This window comes from Rhincodon typus, chromosome 10 (assembly GCF_021869965.1).
Source record: "Rhincodon typus isolate 14 chromosome 10, sRhiTyp1.1, whole genome shotgun sequence".
NCBI classification, from domain to species: domain Eukaryota; kingdom Metazoa; phylum Chordata; class Chondrichthyes; order Orectolobiformes; family Rhincodontidae; genus Rhincodon; species Rhincodon typus.
This window is the reverse complement of record NC_063341.1, coordinates 34,150,669-34,170,151: the sequence shown is the minus strand read 5'-3', so window position 1 is coordinate 34,170,151 and position 19,483 is coordinate 34,150,669. Positions and strand designations below refer to the sequence as shown.

At 39.2% G+C, this 19,483-nt stretch overlaps 1 protein-coding gene across 2 annotated transcripts in view; it reads left to right on the top strand.

The window, feature by feature from the left end:
* Positions 1-19,483, top strand: part of zranb2 (zinc finger, RAN-binding domain containing 2) — a 57,061-nt gene that overhangs the window by 4,672 nt on the left and 32,906 nt on the right. For both annotated transcript variants that reach the window (XM_048601672.1, XM_048601673.1), the window contains exons 2-6: positions 6,271-6,323; positions 9,758-9,866; positions 10,228-10,310; positions 15,439-15,515; positions 17,554-17,685. In XM_048601672.1, coding sequence (XP_048457629.1) covers positions 6,271-6,323; positions 9,758-9,866; positions 10,228-10,310; positions 15,439-15,515; positions 17,554-17,685 — 454 coding nt within the window. The remainder of the gene's footprint in view (positions 1-6,270; positions 6,324-9,757; positions 9,867-10,227; positions 10,311-15,438; positions 15,516-17,553; positions 17,686-19,483) is intronic.

Genomic DNA, 19,483 nt, shown 5'->3' with positions numbered 1-19,483 from the left:
TGCTGACAGGGGCTGCTTGACATTTGAAAGGATCCCACTTCTCTTTCCATGGGGTGCTATGTCCTCTCCAGTTGAGTTTCCGATCAATGCTACCCCCTGCAGGATGCTGATAGTGGGGAATTCACCAAATTGAATATCAAGGGGTGATGATCAGATTTGTCTCTTATTGGCAATGACCATAGCCTGACACTTGCATGGCACGAATGTTACTTGCCACTTGTCAGTCCAAACCTGAATATTGTCTGGATAGTATTTCATTCGAACGTGGACTGCTTCAGTATCTGAGGAGTCACAAATGGTGCTGAACATTGTCCAATTGGCAAACATCCCCACTTCTGACTGTGTGATGGGGGGAAGGTCATTGAAGCAGCTGAAGATGTTGTGAGACTGGTACCTCTTGGGAAGACGCCTGTGCATGACTTTTTTTAACATGGGGAGGCTGGTGCACAGACAGCCATCACTTGGACCTTGGCAAACAGGGATCAAAGCCCAGTGGCAAGGAGACCAAGATGACCGGCAGCCCTTCTGTTGCAACTTCATTTGCCTTTGCAGCCATTATGACTCTAATTTAAGTTCAGCTATCATCTTCCGCGTGCTCTGACTTTGACTTTGAGGTCTTCTTGGATCGTGCTTTGTCTGGACCCTCCCCCTTGACCTTACCTTCATGGGTGACCCTGCCAGGAGCGACGCTCCAGACAGTTTAGCTGTCGGGTTCCCTAGCACAAGCTTCTCCACCACAACAAAGTGGTGATCCTCCGAAAAGAGCTGAAGATGGTTGGGCATAGGATGCTGGACGATTAAGGTTATCTAAGATTACAAGGAGACCTTGATCAATTGGTTCAATGGGCTGAGGAGTGGCAGATGGATTTTAATTTGGATAAATGCGAGTTATTTCACTTCAGTAAAACAAACAAAGGCAGGACCTATACAATTAATGGCAAGGCCTTGGGTAATGTTGTAGAAGGTTCTGGTACATAATTCTTAGAAATTTACATCACAGGTAGACAAGATGCTCAAGGCATTTAACTTGTCTTCATTGCTCAGACCTTTTGAGTATAGGAGTTGGAATGTCTTGTTGAGGTTGTACAGGATCTTGAAGCCTCTTCTGGAGTACTGTGTGCAGTTCTGGTCACCCTGCTATAGGAAGGATATTATTAAATCAGAGAGGATTCAGAAAAGATGTACCAGTATGTTGCCAGGAATAGAGGGTTTGAGTTAAAAGGAGAGTCTGGATAGGCTGGGACTTTGTTTGTTGGAGTGTAGGATGTTGAGGGGTGACCTTAGATGTTTATAAAATCATGAAGGGCGTAGGAAAGGTGAATAGCAAGGGTCTTTTCCCTAGCGTGGGGAGGTCAAAACTAGGGACCATATTTTTAAGGAGAGAGGAAAAAAATTTTAAAAAGGACATGAGGGGCAACGTTTTTACGCACTAGTTTGTGTATGGAATGAACTTCCTGAGGAAGTGGTGGACATGAGCTAAGTTACAATGTTAAAAGACCATTAGTTAAGTACGTGAATGGGAAAGGTTTGGAGGGATATTGGCTAAAAGCAGGTAAGTGTGACTAGTTTAGTTTGGGAACATGTTTGGCATGGACTAGTTGGACTGAAGGGTCTGTTTCCATGCTGTATGACTCTACCATTGACTCATAGTGATGATGAGAGAATAAGATGTGGTGTAAGTTAGGATGTGTAGCAAAGATCTCCAGTTTAAAGGTTAAAATGTATGCAGCTGAGCAGGGATTTTGTTGCATTAAATATAGAGGTAACGTAGCCTTGGCTAAGGGCTTCATCAAATGAGCTGAGGCAGGCTTGGTCATAATTATGTTGATTTGGGAAGTGAGGAGTTACTGAGATGACTGGAAGGAAAATTGTTATCAAAGAAGCTTGCAGGATAGTTTCACCATATCCTATTGTTGGGGAATGGTTGTAAAGTAAGGAAATTAAGTAATTAGGAAATAATGAGATATTGACTTACAGATAAATTCTTCATATCCCACTTCCATTTTAATTAATGTTGATAGCAAAATAATGTAATATGTGTATGTAGATATACCCTAACTTTGGACACTTTTAAAATAAGTCAACTTGTGTGTCAGAGTAAGTAGCATAACTTTGGTGTTTTAACAATTATAGAAAGTGTGATAATCTGGAAGACTTGTCCATCTGTATTTAATGTAAGTATTTTTTTGAGAAATTAGAGTATTAAAGTTTTTAAACTGTTTTTACTGAAAGGACCATGTCAATTACGTACATCTATGAGAGACAAAAGACAGTGGCAGAACCAGTTTCTTTGGACTTCTATGACTCTAATTTGACTATTTTGAGAAATTTTAAATTAAGTGATAACTCTGAATGAAGGAGGAAAATTAGTCGAGATTGAGAGGGTCTTTCACTTTTTGGAACATTGAAGAGTAAATGGAAGTGAATATGGGATTTGAGTGATGAATGGAAGCATAATGGAGGAGGAAAGAGGGTGCATGGTTTGAATTCAAGAAGTGATCAGTGGAGTAGAGGGAATGCTATGAAGTAGGGAAGGGTGTGATGAGTCAAGAGGTACTAACAATGACAAGTAGTCATTATTTTTCAAAATTCCCTAAATCTTGAAACAATCCCAGAAGAGTGGCAGTTTTCAAATATATTAGCTCTATTCAGACATGGAGGAAATAGAAAACCAGGAACTGCAGGCCAGTTCAGCTGATGTCCATCCTTGGAAAACCGCGAGATTCTGAAAAGAAAGATCTAACAATGGATTTAAATGATATGATCTGACAAAGCCAACATCCTTCGACAATAGGAAAGTAGTGTTTGAGAAATCAATTGAGTTTTTTTCAGGATATAACTAATAGATAGTCAATAAATGTAGTGCATCTGGGTTTCCAAAGGACATTGGATAAGGTATCCATCAAAGATTTACACAACATGGTAACATGGATGGAGGATTGTATAGATAACAGGAAGTAATGTAGAGATCAACAAGTTTCCAAGTTGTAGGTTGCAGCTAGTGGAATGCTGCAAAGCTTGATTACTTACTGTCAAGTATTTCCATGTTCTGACTCTATGGTCAGTGTTCTAGTTATCAGTGGCCTGACTTCTGGGGAGGAGACCAGAGCACATGATGCACTTGCAGCTGCTAATGATTGATGGGGGCAGTAAAGGTTGGTGGTTGGAGGGAGTAATGCAGGAAACACCATGTTATGGCCTCTTGCATGCTCTAAATTTCTGTAGTTGTTCTTTTACCTTACTTTCTCATAATTTGACATTTTACTGAACCATCCTTGCTTTGGTTATATAATGGTTTCTGTGGAGATTGATAACTAGAAGTTTAAATTTAAGTGTTATTAACCCAAAGAATAATCTGATGTTATTTTTGTTTTAAAACTTTTAGTGTAATTTACTAAAAAGCATGACTGACTAAACGCTGTTTTCTTTTTGCAAGTAATTTGTACTTTAACTGCAGAAATTGTCGTTCCACATCCATACATGCCATTCATTACATTCTGCACAGAGTTGCAGTCTTTTAAGCAAGCAGTATATACTTCCTCGATATGAATTCCCATATCTTGGCTTTGTGCAGTGGTAATGTTAAGTCACTGATTGTATGTGCTTTTCTCCATTGTTGGAGAATCTCTTAAATCAGTCAATAGCTGTCTGCCTGGACATCACAACATGTAGAATCATCTATTTGACTTCTGAAATTCAGAGATAGCTCACAAAAATCAAGCAGGCCTTTTCTGCGAACTACAAGGAACCTTTCTATCTGTGACAATTCATTGTTTTGAATCCAATCCTATAATCTGATTGCACAAACGGTTTCTGCTACCCTCTTTCCCCATCGAAACATTAAGTATGCTAACCTCATGTTCAGATAGAAATGCTATTTATCTATCATTGATCCCAACTTCCATCCTAAAAATAAATGGGCAGTTTAAAGCACAACTGTTTACAACAAATTTCAATTTGTGCTGTTCACCCTATTCTCGGCATCCACTGGCAGGAGCAGATTGCAAATCTCAATCTTAGACTTAGCCCGTCACCAAGTAAAAAGGCAGTGCTCCTGAAGGGCCAATTGTATTGAATACGGTATATAGTTAGATTGGAGAACTGTCATGTTCCTAAAACATTGCTGTATGCAATGCTAGCATTTGGCAAAAGAAACTAATGATGGTCACATAACTGCTATGCAGGTTTCTATAAGGGAAACCTAAGAGTCAGCACAAGAAGGAACTTGCTGGAGAGCACTGACTATACAGCTTTTGTTCCTTTTTTGAAAGAATCAACATTTATTTACTGCCCATGTTCAACATCAGAGCAACATCTGTACGTGTTGTAAACTAAGTTCCAAAGCCCCACCATTTCCAACAGTCCAGACTGACAATAAACACATTAGTTCATGAGCTTGTGTATCGTTTGCTTTCTTTGAACTCGAAGGGCAACTACCATTGCCTTTAAGACCTTTCTGGGGCTTTGGGAAACAGTCTATTCGTTGCAAACTCGGACTGGTGTCATTATTGGCAAGCTAAACACTTTGCTCCACCTTCTTTGTAAAATGATCTTAAGCCTGCCTTTCACCTCTTAACAATCAAAGTTGTTAGTCAGACTTCAGAGCAGATCTCTCAATTGACATTACCCTAAATTTAATAATACGTCAGTTGTAATAGCTGGAATTTGGAGTATGCTGAAACAGTTAGCTTGGAAGATAATACTAAAGCAGGACAAAAGACTATATCTGGCCATTGTTCGTTCAATAGAGTGAACCTAAAGTCACTCTTTCCAGTAAACTGCAATGTCCAGTTGATATTCAAATAATGTCAGGACTTTTACCTCAAACACTCTAGCAGATACTTGCCCATGGTCAACCTCTTGCTTGAATATGTGACTCCTTGTTCTGCTGTCTCCAGTAATGTTTTCACTTGAGTTTTCTATACTGTTTGCTGTGTTGCACGCTTTAGTAAGATTACCATGCAAACACTTGCTATTAAAACTGGAAAATTCTTCTGTCAATCCTAATTATATTTTCTTCCCATAGAAAGTACTTGGACTAACTCCTAACTGTCATTACTCTGCCAACATGTGTGTTTTATCCATGTACTGAGCAGGAGGCAGAGCATTGACTGTACTTAACTAGCCCACATTTGCAAAACTTAATATAAGGTCTATCATGATGTAATTCCCACAATTGTGCTAAGAATTGCATTGCAATCCCAACCAATAAATTGGTTGTTAATGTGCTCATTTAACGTAGCGACCTGTCCCCTCTAGGAAAAAGGAATTTGTCCTGGCATTGTGCTTTTATGCATGAAGTAATAGCATGGGTAATGATAGGTCTCTAGTGTATTTTCCATGGCAAATCAACAAATCAGCCAACTTGCCATGAATCAGCACCCTTTTCACACGCAGTATAAATTGTTGTTGCCTTTTTGAAATTTGGCATTCCTTAATCCCTGCTGATGATTACAAGATGATAAGCTTCAACAGCATGTCTCTTTTTCAGCAATACTAATTTCTACAAACTTTTTAGTCACACTAAATAAAAACCAAAAGAACTGTAGATGCTGTAAATCAGAAACAAAAACAGAAATTGCTGGAAAAGCTTAACAAGTCTGGCAGCATCTGTGGAGAGAAATCAAGAGTTAATATTTTGGGTTGAGCGATTCTTCCTTGAGGGTCACTCGACTCAAAACATGAACACTGATTTCTCTCCACAGACGCTGCCAGACCTGCTGAGCCTTTCCAGGAATTTCTGTTTTTGTTCTTAATCACACTGTTTATCATTATTTAAAATACTGTCAATTCCAGCACCAGTTACTTTGAGTATAATAAAGTGAATGGTATTTGTTTTGGAATCTCTGTAGAGAGACAGTTGAAATTTTTATTTTCAACACTAGCATTAACTTAAATTGATGGGACTATTTTTGGATTTTAATTTCAGAACACTAAATGACTGACTGTATGCTGGAGGGAGTTATTTGTTGCCTTTATCATTTCCTGTTTTAAATAGCGTAATGTTATAGTAACAAAGTGGTTTGCCATATTTACAAATCAGTGTTCCTAGAAAATATGTACTTCTAAACATTTTTTCTGTGAAAAGTTAAAGCCATTAATAGTTATGGAAAAATATTCTGCATTCTTAATACTGGAAGAAATATAATGATGCACTTCTAAATAGAATGCATCCAAAGTCGCATTGAAATGAATAGCATTGATTCCTGAATTAACGTGTATCTTTGGAAATATGCTGTTCATCCATTTTTTTTTACACTTTTCTCTTAGATGTGGAAATGTCAACTTTGCAAGAAGAACAAATTGCAACAGATGTGGTAAAGGTAAGTGGTGCCAGGAGTTTATTCAGATTGCTGCATTAAACTCAGCCATACTTTAACATCTTTTCTTGTTTGGACAGATTTTCATGCAGTGATTTAGATAAAATATTTTCCTCCCTCCTCTTGAGGTGTTGATTGCTTTTTAGGTTAGTGTATCTTGGACACCTTGCAATACTTTGCTTTGGTGATCAATGTCTTTGTGCGAGCGAGCCTTAATTGTACATTACACATGGCCATTTTTCGATGGCCGTGATGCTCAAATTTGATCCCATACTTGCATGGATATAGCATTTCCAAATGTTATGTGCATAAGTGTTCCATCATGGCCTTCTATCTTCTTCAAATTTTAATTGACTGGCTAGGTAATGCTAGCATCTGTGGAAGTAGATAAGTCACAACACAGAAATAAACCATTTTGCCAACTTGTTCCAAGTCAGTGTTTCTAATCCCATTTGCTCACCTTTTTAATATCTCTTCAACCTCCTTTCCTTCATCCACTTATCCACTTGAATATTGCTGCCTCTGATACTAACCCTGGAAACTTAATTCCTTCCACAGCTCAATTCTGTATAAAGAAGTTTCTTGTGCCTTCTATTCTAACTTTCTTCCTCTTGCGATGAGGGAAATCAAGCAATGCTATATTGTTGCAAACCTTGATCCTGCTTCTCAACTTTTTAAAGGTGCAAGTTGGATTTAAATCGTATATCTTCTTTGGGAGCATGTTCCACATATCCATTACCTTGTGACATTTTCTAACCATGCTATAGCTTGGGCATTTGGTACATGATCTCTAGTTCTGTGTTTATTCTGGCAGGTAAATATTTTGTTCATCTAAATATTTTTCATTATTTTAACGTGTTTCTGTTCACTTTTTATCTATAATAAAGATAGGTTTAGTCATCTCAGCTTGTCTTCAGTATTTGAGTGCTCAGCTCTGTTGACAATAAGAATATTTTTTCTATCTAACACAATGATGAATTTAGGAACAAGGAACGTATTTTAAGCATTTAAAACATAGTTAAGCTAAAGCTGACAGTCTGTATTCAGTTCTGGACACCAGATTTAGAAATATATCAAAACCTTAGGGTGCAAATGTGATTTACTAGCATGGTACTGAGTATGTGTGACTTAAATTGGGTGGTAAAAGGAGAGTAAACTGGGGTTGATGTCCTTGGAGCATAGGAGCTTGTGAAGATTCGATGGAATTCTTCAATCATTAGCCACTGTTGCCTGTGACTGAGGCTTGACATCCATTTAAGAAGATCCAAATAGTTGAAATAAACTAACCTAAAGGGCCATGAGTAAGGAGCAATAGAAGTGGATTAGTTGGATTCCGGTGCTAAAGAGCTAGCATAGGCATGATGGCTTGTATGGCCTTCATTTGTGGTATAAGTGCTTTGGCATTTTGATGTTATGACAGGCACTCTGTACATGCAAATTTTTCTGCCTTTTGGATGAGTCTATAAATTAGTCAGGATTATAGCATGGAAAGACACCCGTCAGCCCATTGCATCCGTGTTGGTCATCAAGCATCAGTCTACTCTAGTCCCATTTTCTAGCACTTGACTTATGGCCTTGTATGATGTGGTACATCAAGTGGTCATCCAAGTATTTATTGTGATGGTTCCCCCCTCTGCAGCCATTTCAAGCTGTGACTTCCAGGTATCCACCACCATTTGGGTGAAAAGTTCTTCTTTAAGCCCTCTTTAAAATCTCCTGTGCTTTACCTTCTATCTACCCCCTTCCCCCTTAGTAATTGATCCCTCTACTAAGGAGGAAGGTTGCTTTCTATCTGCTGCGTTTAGCTTTTGTAATTTTGTGTACCTTCTGGTCCCCCTTCAGTCATCTCTGCCCTAAGGGAACAAAACCTCAGTCTATCCAATTTTAACTCCTAGCTTGGTGTATCATCCCAGGGAATATACTGATAAATCTTGTTAGCATTCTTTGCTGTGAAATCACATCCTAACTTTCGTGTTGTGACCAGAACTCCCCACAATACCCCATCTGTGGCCTAAATTATGCCTTGTGGAGCTCCATAATAACTCTCAAATTCAATGTCCCATATGCCGCCTTAATCACCTTATCCACCTGTCCTGTGGCCTTCATGGATCTGTGAACATACACACCAAGGTCTCTCTAATCCTCTGTACTTTGTATGTTCTACCATTCATTGTGCACTGCCTTGCCTTATTAGTCCTCCTTTTTCAGAATTAAAGTCCATTTGCCATTGATCTGCCTATCTGAGCAACATGTCTAGATTGTCCTGTAGTCTAAGGTTTTCCTTCTCCGCTATTTACCATGCCACCAATTTTTTTGTGTCATCTGCAAGCTAATTAATCAAACCTTCTGCATTCACATCTAGATCAAAAATGAGCACTGCACACAGCAAGGGACTGAACTTTGGATTGAAGTAACTCATGGTTAACTGTTGGATTCGAGGCGTTTAGGCTGTTGATTAGGACTGACAATTTCATATTATGACACATCTCAATGGTAATAAGTTATTGAGTATTTTATGTAGCAGTTTGAACAATTTGTCCTCGTTTGGGTTTTCATTCTGTTCTGCAGAGAATCTGTAGTAGCCATGGATATATGCATCAAGTGAGAAAAGGGCAGTTGGTCAAGATGTTAACTTTGGCCCTTTTATCAAAGGAAACTCAGTTTAGAGATCAACTATTTTCTTTCCTAGTGTAAAGATTCTGTGCCTGTAGAAGCCAGACACTGATGTCTGTTTCTGTAGCGAATGAAGGAGGCTGCAAAGAAGTTGCGCCATGAACATATGCGGTCCACGAAGAAAGGGATGTTGCCAATTAGTTTAGGAAATATTAACTTGAAAAATGAACTTCCTTCTTAACAGCAACATTCCCATATCATAGTGCAAACAATAATAAAGATTACGTTGAAAAACAGTTCTATTCGATCAGTTTTCATGTGAAATAAGTTAATTTGTTGATGTATAAATAGCCTTGTCTTGCTTGAGTATTTCTCAGACCTCTTACTGAAAAGATATGTGTGCAGCGATACATATTTAATGATAGTATTCTGTGCACACAGTGAGAGAGCCTGCTACAGTCTCTGGTTCATGCTATTCAACTAGAAAATGATTGTTGGACCCTAAGCTTGAGAGATTATTGGCTTACAGGTATATAAATTTGTAACACCACCCAGCTGAGATCAGTTAACCTGAACCTATCTTTGCATACTCACGTCACTGGCTAAACTTGTTGCTGTTGGAGAATTAATTTCTCTCTTCACCTTTACCCAACAGTGATAAATGGTATGATTCAATGTGAAATCATATTTACATTTTATATAATTTTGATTTTCCAAACGCATCTCGTAGCATGTGGCAGAATGCTAACCTGCAAGTGATGGTTAAAATTTGATTTTTGAATCATTATGATATCACTTTATTGTAGTATTTCTTTTTGTTTTAGAAAGAACATGTGAAGCTAAACTCATGAAGGCTGGAGGAACAGAAATTGGAAAAACTCTTGCAGAAAAGAGCCGTGGTCTTTTCAGTGCCAATGATTGGCAGTGTAAAACGTAAGGTTATCATTTATATTGCAGTGTGAAATCTTTGATTGAAAGCTTTCATCTTAAATACTAATTCAGTCGAAGTGAACTGAGAACACTATGGTAATTCTGATTTCTTGATTATGTGTTGTGTTCAGTGCGAATCATAGCTGAAGACTGTAAGGAACTTTGCAGACCATAAGCAATCAATTTTATTTTGAAATAAAGTTCTATATTAAGGCTTGAGCTGAATTTAACTGTAGAAAAACACTAACATTCTTAGTTATCTCCTAGTTTGTGTTTCAATTTCACATGTGAAAAGAAACATAAGGTCTCGGGTGGTTTAAATATTCTGACAACTGATACTGATTTAAGTTGTTTAATTTTTTAGCTGTGGGAATGTGAATTGGGCACGAAGATCAGAGTGCAACATGTGCAACACTCCAAAATATGCCAAATTGGAAGAAAGGACTGGTAAGATTTGAACGCATGACAGGAGTTTATGCTTTAGTAAAAGTCATTTCATAAAATTTTCCAGTTGACTATTGTTCAGATCTGAGTTCAGTTGATATTATCAAGTTCAGTTTGACTATTTAAAAAAACGTTCAATGTAACTCGAAACCTGATTTATCTGTGAAATAAAAGTTTGGAGACTTTGTTCTGGGTGCCACTTGACACTTAGTTTTTCCACATCATACCGTGCAGTGAGACAGGGCTGATTCGTTGCAGCAAAAGAGAACTACTGCATATGCCAGATATCTGAAGTAAAAACACAAGCTGCTAGAGAAACTCAACTGGTCTGACAGCATCTGTCAAGGACGAAACTGAGTTTGATCTCACTGTTCTGTGGAGCGGTGTTTCCATCTCTCGGACCTGTTCAGTTTCTCCAGCACATTTGGCTTTAATTTTGGGCCTAATTCATCGTTTGTTGAAACAGACATCCAGTCTTTAAAGGGTTCAGTTCTGGAGGAGTAGAATCCAAAAGTTGAGAGATTATGTTGAACACCTTGGTTAGATTGTACAGTTCTGTTATCTTAATGCAAAAGGGATATGGACACACTGAAGAAAGCTTAAAAAGAAAAGATTTGCAAGGATGATGCCAAGAGATGAGAGGATGCATCTATTGAGAAATATTGAACAAGCTGGATAAATTTAAGACGAAACCTTGCTGAGAGATTGAGTGTGAAACTTATGATGTACAGTTGCTGAAGCAGTAGTATAGGTGCATTTGAAAGGGATCTAGACAAGTGCACGAGGGAGAAAAAAGTAGAAGATTAAGTTAGAACGATGAGATGAAATAAGGTGGGCCAGGTTTGAGTGAAGCACAAACAGTTTGGGCAAAATCACTAATTTTGTGGTTGTGTAGAATTAAGAAATTACAGATTATGTAGTGGTACTGTACATCTAGAATATTTGTGTTGCAAGATCTTGTCACCAGTGGTGTTTCCACAGGGTTTGGTTCTGGGTCCTCTTCTTTTGTTTGTTGCTTATCTAAATGATTTGGATGGGAATGTAGAAGGCATGATTAGTAAGTTTGCAGATGACACCAAAATAGGTGGCATAGCAGACAGCGAAGAAGGTTTCCTAAGATTACAAAGGAATCTTGCTCACATGAGTCAGTGGGTTGAAAAAAGCAGATGGAGTTCAATCTGGATAAATGGGAGGTATTGCATTTTGGTGTCACAAACAAGGGTAGGGCTCATTACAGTTAATGGTAGGGCCTAGGGTAGTGTTATAGAACAGAGGGACCTAGGAGTGCAGGTACTTAATACTTTGAAGTTTGCATCACATTATAGACAGTGATTTAAGAAGGCGTTTGGCACACTTGCTTTCATTGCTCAGTCCTTTTGAGTATAGGAGTTGGGAAGTCATGTGGCGGTTGTATAGGACATTGGTGAGACCTCTTCTGGTATACTGTTTTCAGTTCTGGTTGCCCAGTTATTGGAAGGATACTATTAAGCTGGAGAGGGTTCAGTAGAGATCTACTAGGATGTTGCTGGGTATGGAAGGTTTGAGTTATAAAGAAAGCTGGATAGACTGGGACATTTTTTCACTGGAGTGTAGGAGGTTGAGAGGCAACCTTTATAGAAGTTTATAAAATAATGAGGGGTAACTCTAATGGATAGAGTTAACGGTAGTTTACTTTCCCTAGGATGGGAGATTTCAAGACTAGGGGGCACATTCTTAAGGTGAGAGGAGGAAGATTTTAAAGACATGGGGGGCAAATCTTTTACACAGGGTGGTTCGTGTGTGAAATAAACTTCCTGAGGAAGTGGTGGATGTGGGTAAAATTACAATGTTTTAAAAGACTTTTGGATAAGTACATGAATAGGAAAGGTTTAGAGGGGTATAGGCCAGGAGCAGGTAGGTGGGACTAGTTTAGTTTGGAATTATAGAACAAAAGTTGCTGGAAAAGCTGAGCAGGTCTGGCAGCATCTGTGAAGGAGAAAACAGTTAACATTTCGGGTCCGGTGACCCTTCCTCAGAACTTTTTTTTTAGTTTGAGATGATGTTCGGCATGGAATGGTTAGACTGAAGGGTCTGTTTCCATGCTGTATGATTGTAAAATCCTATTGGTTTTCTTTCTGGACATGTGGATTGATTATATTTTCAACACAAGTGAATGTCTCCCTTGAGCGCTGTTAACATTTTGATTTGCTTCGGATGCTACGATATTGTGGAACAAAGTACCTAAATAGCCTGCAATATAGATTTTGTCTATTTTGTTTGTAAAGACCTCATAGAATATTTTGTTTTGTATGCTGTTTACTTATTCATGTGAATTTGTAGGGCCTATGGTTTTAAGATTTTCAGAGTGCTGATTTCTCATTACAAATCTATCAAATGAACAATGTTGACAAGACCTTTCCAGTGTACTACCTGAAAAATTCAAGGAAGTGATAATAAGAGTGAGAAATACAAACTGAAGCAAATTGGGAAGAACAGAAGTGAAACCCATGGCCAAAGGAGGTTATGGAAAATGTATCAGGACAGCAAAGTCAGTACCTTTGATCAAATCATGGGGATGTCAGTTGGAGCTGATGAAGGAAGAAAAGGTAGGGGACAGTCCAACAGAAAGAGAAGAGGCTAATGAGAGAAAGCAAGAAAGTCATGTTTATTTTTGGTGTGGAGGGAAGGACCAAGAGACAGACTGTCCAGATATATTTCAGCCTTTGTTTTAGACACGTTTTAAAGTTGCCCCACAGAATAGATCTAGCAAAGGTGAATTTCAGTGATACAAAGTTGGAAAGGAGTTGCTTTTAGAATCCTCGACATTCCATGAAGTCTCATGGTTTTGTGTCAGACATGGGAAAGGAACTGTACTGCTGGTTATCGCTCAGTGCTAAGCTGATTAATTGGTGCTCCTTCATGTTGAATACCAATCAAAACAAGCACTAAGAGCGATAAGGCTGAGGACTTCACTGTCTGTCACCAAGAGTGTTTTGGCAGTACCAATACTGACAGCGGAATGAGGTTTAAAGGATGTATTGATAGAAGTGACTACCATACGATCCTTGTGGTGGTAATGTCCGATCGTCAAACTGAAAACACTACTTCATGTTGCATATTGCTACTACTACTGTGCTAAATGGGATAGGTTTTGAACAGAGCTAGCAGTTCTCCTGAAGCCACTGTGAACCATTAACACTCAGTTGTATAGAAGCACGGTCTGTAATCTCATGGCCTAGCATACCCCTCCCACTTAATCTGTCATTACTGTCAAGTAACCAACCTTGGGTCAATGAAGAGTGCAGGATGGCATGTCAGAAGCAGCAACAGGGATACCTAAAAATTAGGTGCCACTGTGTTGAACCTTCAACACAGGGCTGCTTGCATGCCAAATGGTCTCCTTTGCAGATGCCAATCTTCAACCATCTTGATTCCCGTGTGATGCTGAGAAATGGCTGAAGGATGCTGGATAATGCAACGGCTATGGACTCTGACAGCATTCTGGCAATAGTTCTGGTCTGATGAATGGCAGGAAGCATTTTATATTACACAATTGCCAGGAATGAACATTTCCAACAAGAGCAAATCTAACCATTTCTCCTTGGCATTCAGTGTCATTAGCCTTGTTGAATCCACCAGTAGCAATATCCTAGGGGTTAGCATTGGCCAGAAACAGAACAGGATCTAACATTTTAAAAATAAAACTGTGTCTACAAGAGCAGGTCAGAGGCAAGAATTCTGTGATCGTCACTCACCTCCCATCTCCTGTGTCTGTCAGCACTTACAAGGCACGCATCAGAAATGTGATAGAAAATCCTCCACTTGCCTGGATGGATACAGTTCTGACAACGTTCAAAAAGCTTAACACCGTCCAAGAAAAGCAGCCCACTTGATTGGCATGCCATTCACCACCTTCGCCATTCATTCCCTCCACCATGGTGCAGAATATGGATCACTGGCAGCAAATTGGATCACCTATATTTTTTATTCTCTTTTATGGGACGTGGGTGCTGCTGGCTGGCCAGCATTAATTGCCTCTGGTTAGTTGCCCTTGAGAAAGTGGTGGTGAGCTGCCTTGAACCGCTGAAGTCCATGTGCTGTGGTTAAACCCACAATGCTATTGGAGAGGGAATTCCAGGACTTTGAACCAGCAACTGTGAAGGAGCAATGATTTATTAAGTCAGCATGTGAGAGGCTTGGAGCGGAACTTGCAGGTGGTGGTGTTCCTATGTATCTGCTGCCCATGTCCTTCTATCTCGGGTGAATTTCTGCACTGCATCTTGTAGACGATACATACTACTGCTATGGAGCATCAGTGGTGAAGAGAATGGATGCTTGTGGATGTAGTGCCACTCAAGCAGGTAGCTTTGTCCTGAATAGTGTCAGGCATCTTGTGTTGTTGAAGCTGCAATCATCCAAACATCGAACACACTCCCGTTGTGCTTTGTAGATGGTGGACGGGCTTTGGGGAGTCGGGAGGCAAGTTATTTGCCACAGTGTTCTTAGCCTCTGAACTTGTATCACCACTATTTGTATGGCAAGCCGAGCATAAATATTTTGTCAAATGTATGTTTTCAAATGGCCACTGATTTTAGGGATGCCTGGATGAGTGGGGTGAAAGGGACCCCTCATTTTCTTCCAAGGGGATTAGATTCCACCTCTGTATACTAGGGGTATTTTATACAGTACTAATGACAGATGTTGGTGTGTGATGTAATACCAGGAATTCAGAGCTAGTTAGCAGTCTTGCTTTATAGCAGCCAAACCTTTGATTACATATTAATGGCTATAATTAGATTCACATGCAAGTATTGTTGTGAATGCAACTTGGATGTTTAAATAATTAACCATACTTCACAACTATAAATGCCTGTTCTTTTGAGAAAGTTTATATAGATAAGGTTAACATTAATTTACGGCTTGTAACTTGTGTAATCGTCACATGATTTTATATTTTAGAATAGTTTTGATTTAATGCATGTTTAGTTCATAATCTGGGATTTCATGGTTATGTTGTCTAAATATAGATGTGATACGCAGAATTTACTAATAAACCCCACAATATTTGAAATGCAGTTTTTGTTATCTTAATTCTTGAACTACATTTGATTAGAATATTTTTTTAAAAAGTTAATCATTTCATTCCTGATAGGATATGGAGGTGGATTTAATGAAAGAGAAAATGTTGAGTACATTGAACGTGAAGAATCTGATGATGAATATGATGAGGTAAGACTTGAAAAGTGCAGAATTGTTTCCTAAAATGTTGCTTTTATATTGAACTAGTTAATGCAGTGTGCTTGTTCATGTACAGTGTGGCTTTCAGACCAAGGTCTGACCTCTTGCTTGCAATTAGCTGCTTTTATTTTAATAAGCAAGTATTGAATAGTTGGAAGAATTTTATGTGAAGTATCAGGTGTTTTGAGCTCCAAGAAGGACTGTACTGACATTCATAAGCTACTGGGGCAAGGGAGATGCATCAAGGTTATCTGGGTGGAAGTGTAATGGTGCTGGTCAAAAATGAGAGCCACTAGTGCAGCCTTGAATAGTGTTGAGGTGAATTATGTGGGTTATATCAAAGCAGATCTGCCAAATTCTAGAAATGGCCATTGGACCTGCATTTCTTTTGCATAGTAACTGATTACCCTTGTCGCAGAATCCTCCAAATCCAAATCATTACCAATGCCTCAGTTGAAGAATTGTGTAGAATTCTGGACACCTCATTCAAGGAAAGTTTAAAGGTCTTTGACCTGTAGATCTACCAGGATTATACCTGAGGTGAAGTTTGTCAGTTGTGGTGGGAAATTTTGAAAAATTGGAGTTGCTCTCCATGAAACAGAGAGAGGTACTGATGCAAACTCTCAAGATTGAGATGTCCTCGTAAGGCCAAATGGAATGGAGTGAAGCCGTTGGTGGGTGAGAGAATGTACGCCTCCTGGAAATTGGGGTCAAAATTGGAGATCACTGAATCAAAACCATGAACAAAAGATCGAGTGGGAACATGAAGAAAATTTTGTTTTAACTCTGTTGTTAGCAAAGGAATGAAGTATAGTATCTGTTAATATGGATGCAGTTGATTCCATAAATTTCAAGTGAGACTTGGGCAGATACTTGATGTGGAATTTTGAGGGTAAGTCCAAAAACTGAGGATGTGGAACTTGGCAGGACTATCTTTCAAGGATTCTGTGTAAGGACTGACTTTGTATTGTAAAGTCCCATAATGCACCACATCCAGCTATGAAAGGCTGACTGTGGTGAAAAACATTTTAATGCCATCTAATCGCTTAATACTAGGGATCTTTGAGGGGCATAATTCCATGACTGCAGACACTTTGACCATTTGAACTTCTGTCAGGTTTTTCTCCCCAGTTTGTAAAACCAACAGAGTTGAACTTTTGAAAGTTGAACTTTTTCAGCTTTCTTGGATTTACAGAATAAGTTGTTTTTTTTTAAATGTTAAAGTGGGCCTGTGAGCAGGCTATGAATCTCCAAAGGAGGGCTTATCTAAAAAAAAACTTAACTTCTGCAGTAATGCAACGGCTTGCACCTACAGTGGTATTTAATCGCAGCTGATTCTAAAGATATTGCAAATTGAAGCCTTCTCAATGTATTGTTAATTTTTACAATTTGCTTTAAAATGGAAGTATTATTCGTTATTGAATTGTAACTGCTTTAAGTTTTGTAAAATACTGTCTGAGCAAGTTTGTCACTATTCCATAAGAACGGCTTTGACCCAAACAATACCATCAGTGCTTTTATTATTGTTATAAAGCAAAAACCGTCTGCTCATAGAATAAATAGGTAGCTCCTTACCTCCTCATTCAATTGTCTCTGGTTTCGCAAACCTCTGACCTCTTGTTTTAATAATTTCACTTGCAATCCACATTACTCTGCTTTTTTTCCATCCTCGTTAAATTTAAAAGCCGAGAATTCCCATACCAAACAATCTTAAAGCAAAGTGTATGGTGTTAGATAAGCTGTGGGAAACCTTTTTAAAGAAACAATTCAAGTTGTTCAACCAAGGGGAAAAAATAAAGTCTGCTTATGATCCATCCTGGGCTCACTGGAAATTAACGACTAAGTAAACTTGTATTCTTTAGTATTTTGTTGCGGACAGTAATTGATCTCTGGTAAGTATGCTTGTAATTGATTACTTACTGAATAGTTTCAAAACTGGTTTTAATTAATCCAGTTATAAGTATTGTAAAGTTCAAGTTGAAGGCAACATGGAAGAGTTTAGAAACATATTTATACTTTTATAAACTAGTTTGGAAGGAAGAAAAAGAAATTCCGTGGAAAGCCTGTTGGACCCAAAACCATTTTGCAGGAAGAAATTGAAAGTGAAAAAGATGATGAGGATGATGATGAGGATGGTGATCTCTCTAAATACAAACTTGATGTGAGTATCATTCTTGTCTTACTTTAAGCTTATAATTGTACATGTTTTGAAATGCAACTGTTTATAACATGTTTATTTAGACCAATGTCTTTAGTATTTTTGTGTAAAAGACACAGTTGCATTTAAACGTTAAAACTGTTAAAATCTTGCACTAACATTATTGGCTTCTTTATGAAAGAGTTAAGGAAGTGGGTGGGAAGGAATCTGAGGCTTACTGAATGTTTATTAGAACAAAGAACAAAGAAAATTACAGCACAGGAACAGGCCCTTTGGCTCTCCAAGCCCGCGCCGATCCAGATCCTCTATCTAAACCTGTCGACTATTTTCCAAGGATCTGTATCCCTCTGCTCCCTGCCCATTCATGTATCTGTCTAGATACATCTTAAATGATGCTATCATGCCCGCCTCTACCACCTCCGCTGGCAACGCGTTCCAGGCACCCACCACCCTCTGCATAAAGCACTTTCCGCGCATATCTCCCCTCTCACCTTTGAAATCGTGACCCCTAGTAATTGAGTCCCCCACTCTGGGGGGAAAAAGCTTCTTGCTATCCACCCTGTCTATACCCCTCATGATTTTGTAGACCTCAATCAGGTCCCCCCTCAACCTCCGTCTTTCTAATGTAAATAATCCTAATCTACTGGACCTCTCTTCATAGCTAGCGCCCTCCATACCAGACAACATCCTGGTGAACCTCCTCTCCAAAGCATCCACATCCTTTTGGTAATGTGGCGACCAGAACTGTAGCAGTATTCCAAATGTGATCGAACCAAAGTCCTATACAACTGCAACATGACCTGCCAACTCTTGTACTCAATACCCTGTCCGATGAATGAAAGCATGCAGTATGCCTTCTTGACCACTCTATCGACCTGCGTTGCCACCTTCAGGGTACAATGGACCTGAACACCCAGATCTCTCTGTGCATCACTTTTTTTCCCCAGGGCTTTTCCATTTACCGTATAATTCTCTCTTGAATTGGATCTTCCAAAATGCATCACCTCGCATTTGCTTGGATTGAACTCCATCTGCCATTTCTCTGCCCAACTCTCCAACCTGTCTATATTCTGCTGCATTCTCCGACAGTCCCCTGCACTATCTGCTACTCTACCAATCTTAGTGTCATCTGCAAACTTGCTAATCAGACCATCTATACCTTCCTCCAGGTCATTTATGTATATCACAAACAACAGTGGTCCCAACATGGATCCCTGTGGAACACCACTGGTCACAGTTCTCCATTTTGAGAAACTCCCTTCCACTACAACTGTCTCCTGTTGCCCAGCCATCTAGCTAGTACACCCTGGACCCCATGCGACTTCACTTTCTCCATCAGCCTACCATGGGGAACCTTATCAAACACCTTACTGATGTCCATGTGTATGACATCTACAGCCCTTCCCTCATCTATCAACTTTGTCACTTCCTCAAAGAATTCTATCAGGTTGGTAAGACATGACCTTCCCTGCACAAAATCATGCTGCCTATCACTAATAAGCCCGTTTTCTTCCAAATGTAAATAGACCCTATCCCTCAATATCTTCTGCAGCAGCTTCCACACCATTGACGTCAGGCTCACCGGTCTATAATTACCTGGATTATCCTTGCTACCCTTCTTAAACAAGGGGACAACATTAGCAATTCTCGAGTCCTCCGGGACCTCGCCTGTGCTCAAGGATGCTGCAGAGATATCTGTTAAGGCCCCAGCTATTTCCCCTCTCGCTTCCCTCAGTAACCTGGGATAGATTCCATCCGGACCTGGGGACTTGTCCACCCTAATGCCTTTTAGAATACCCAA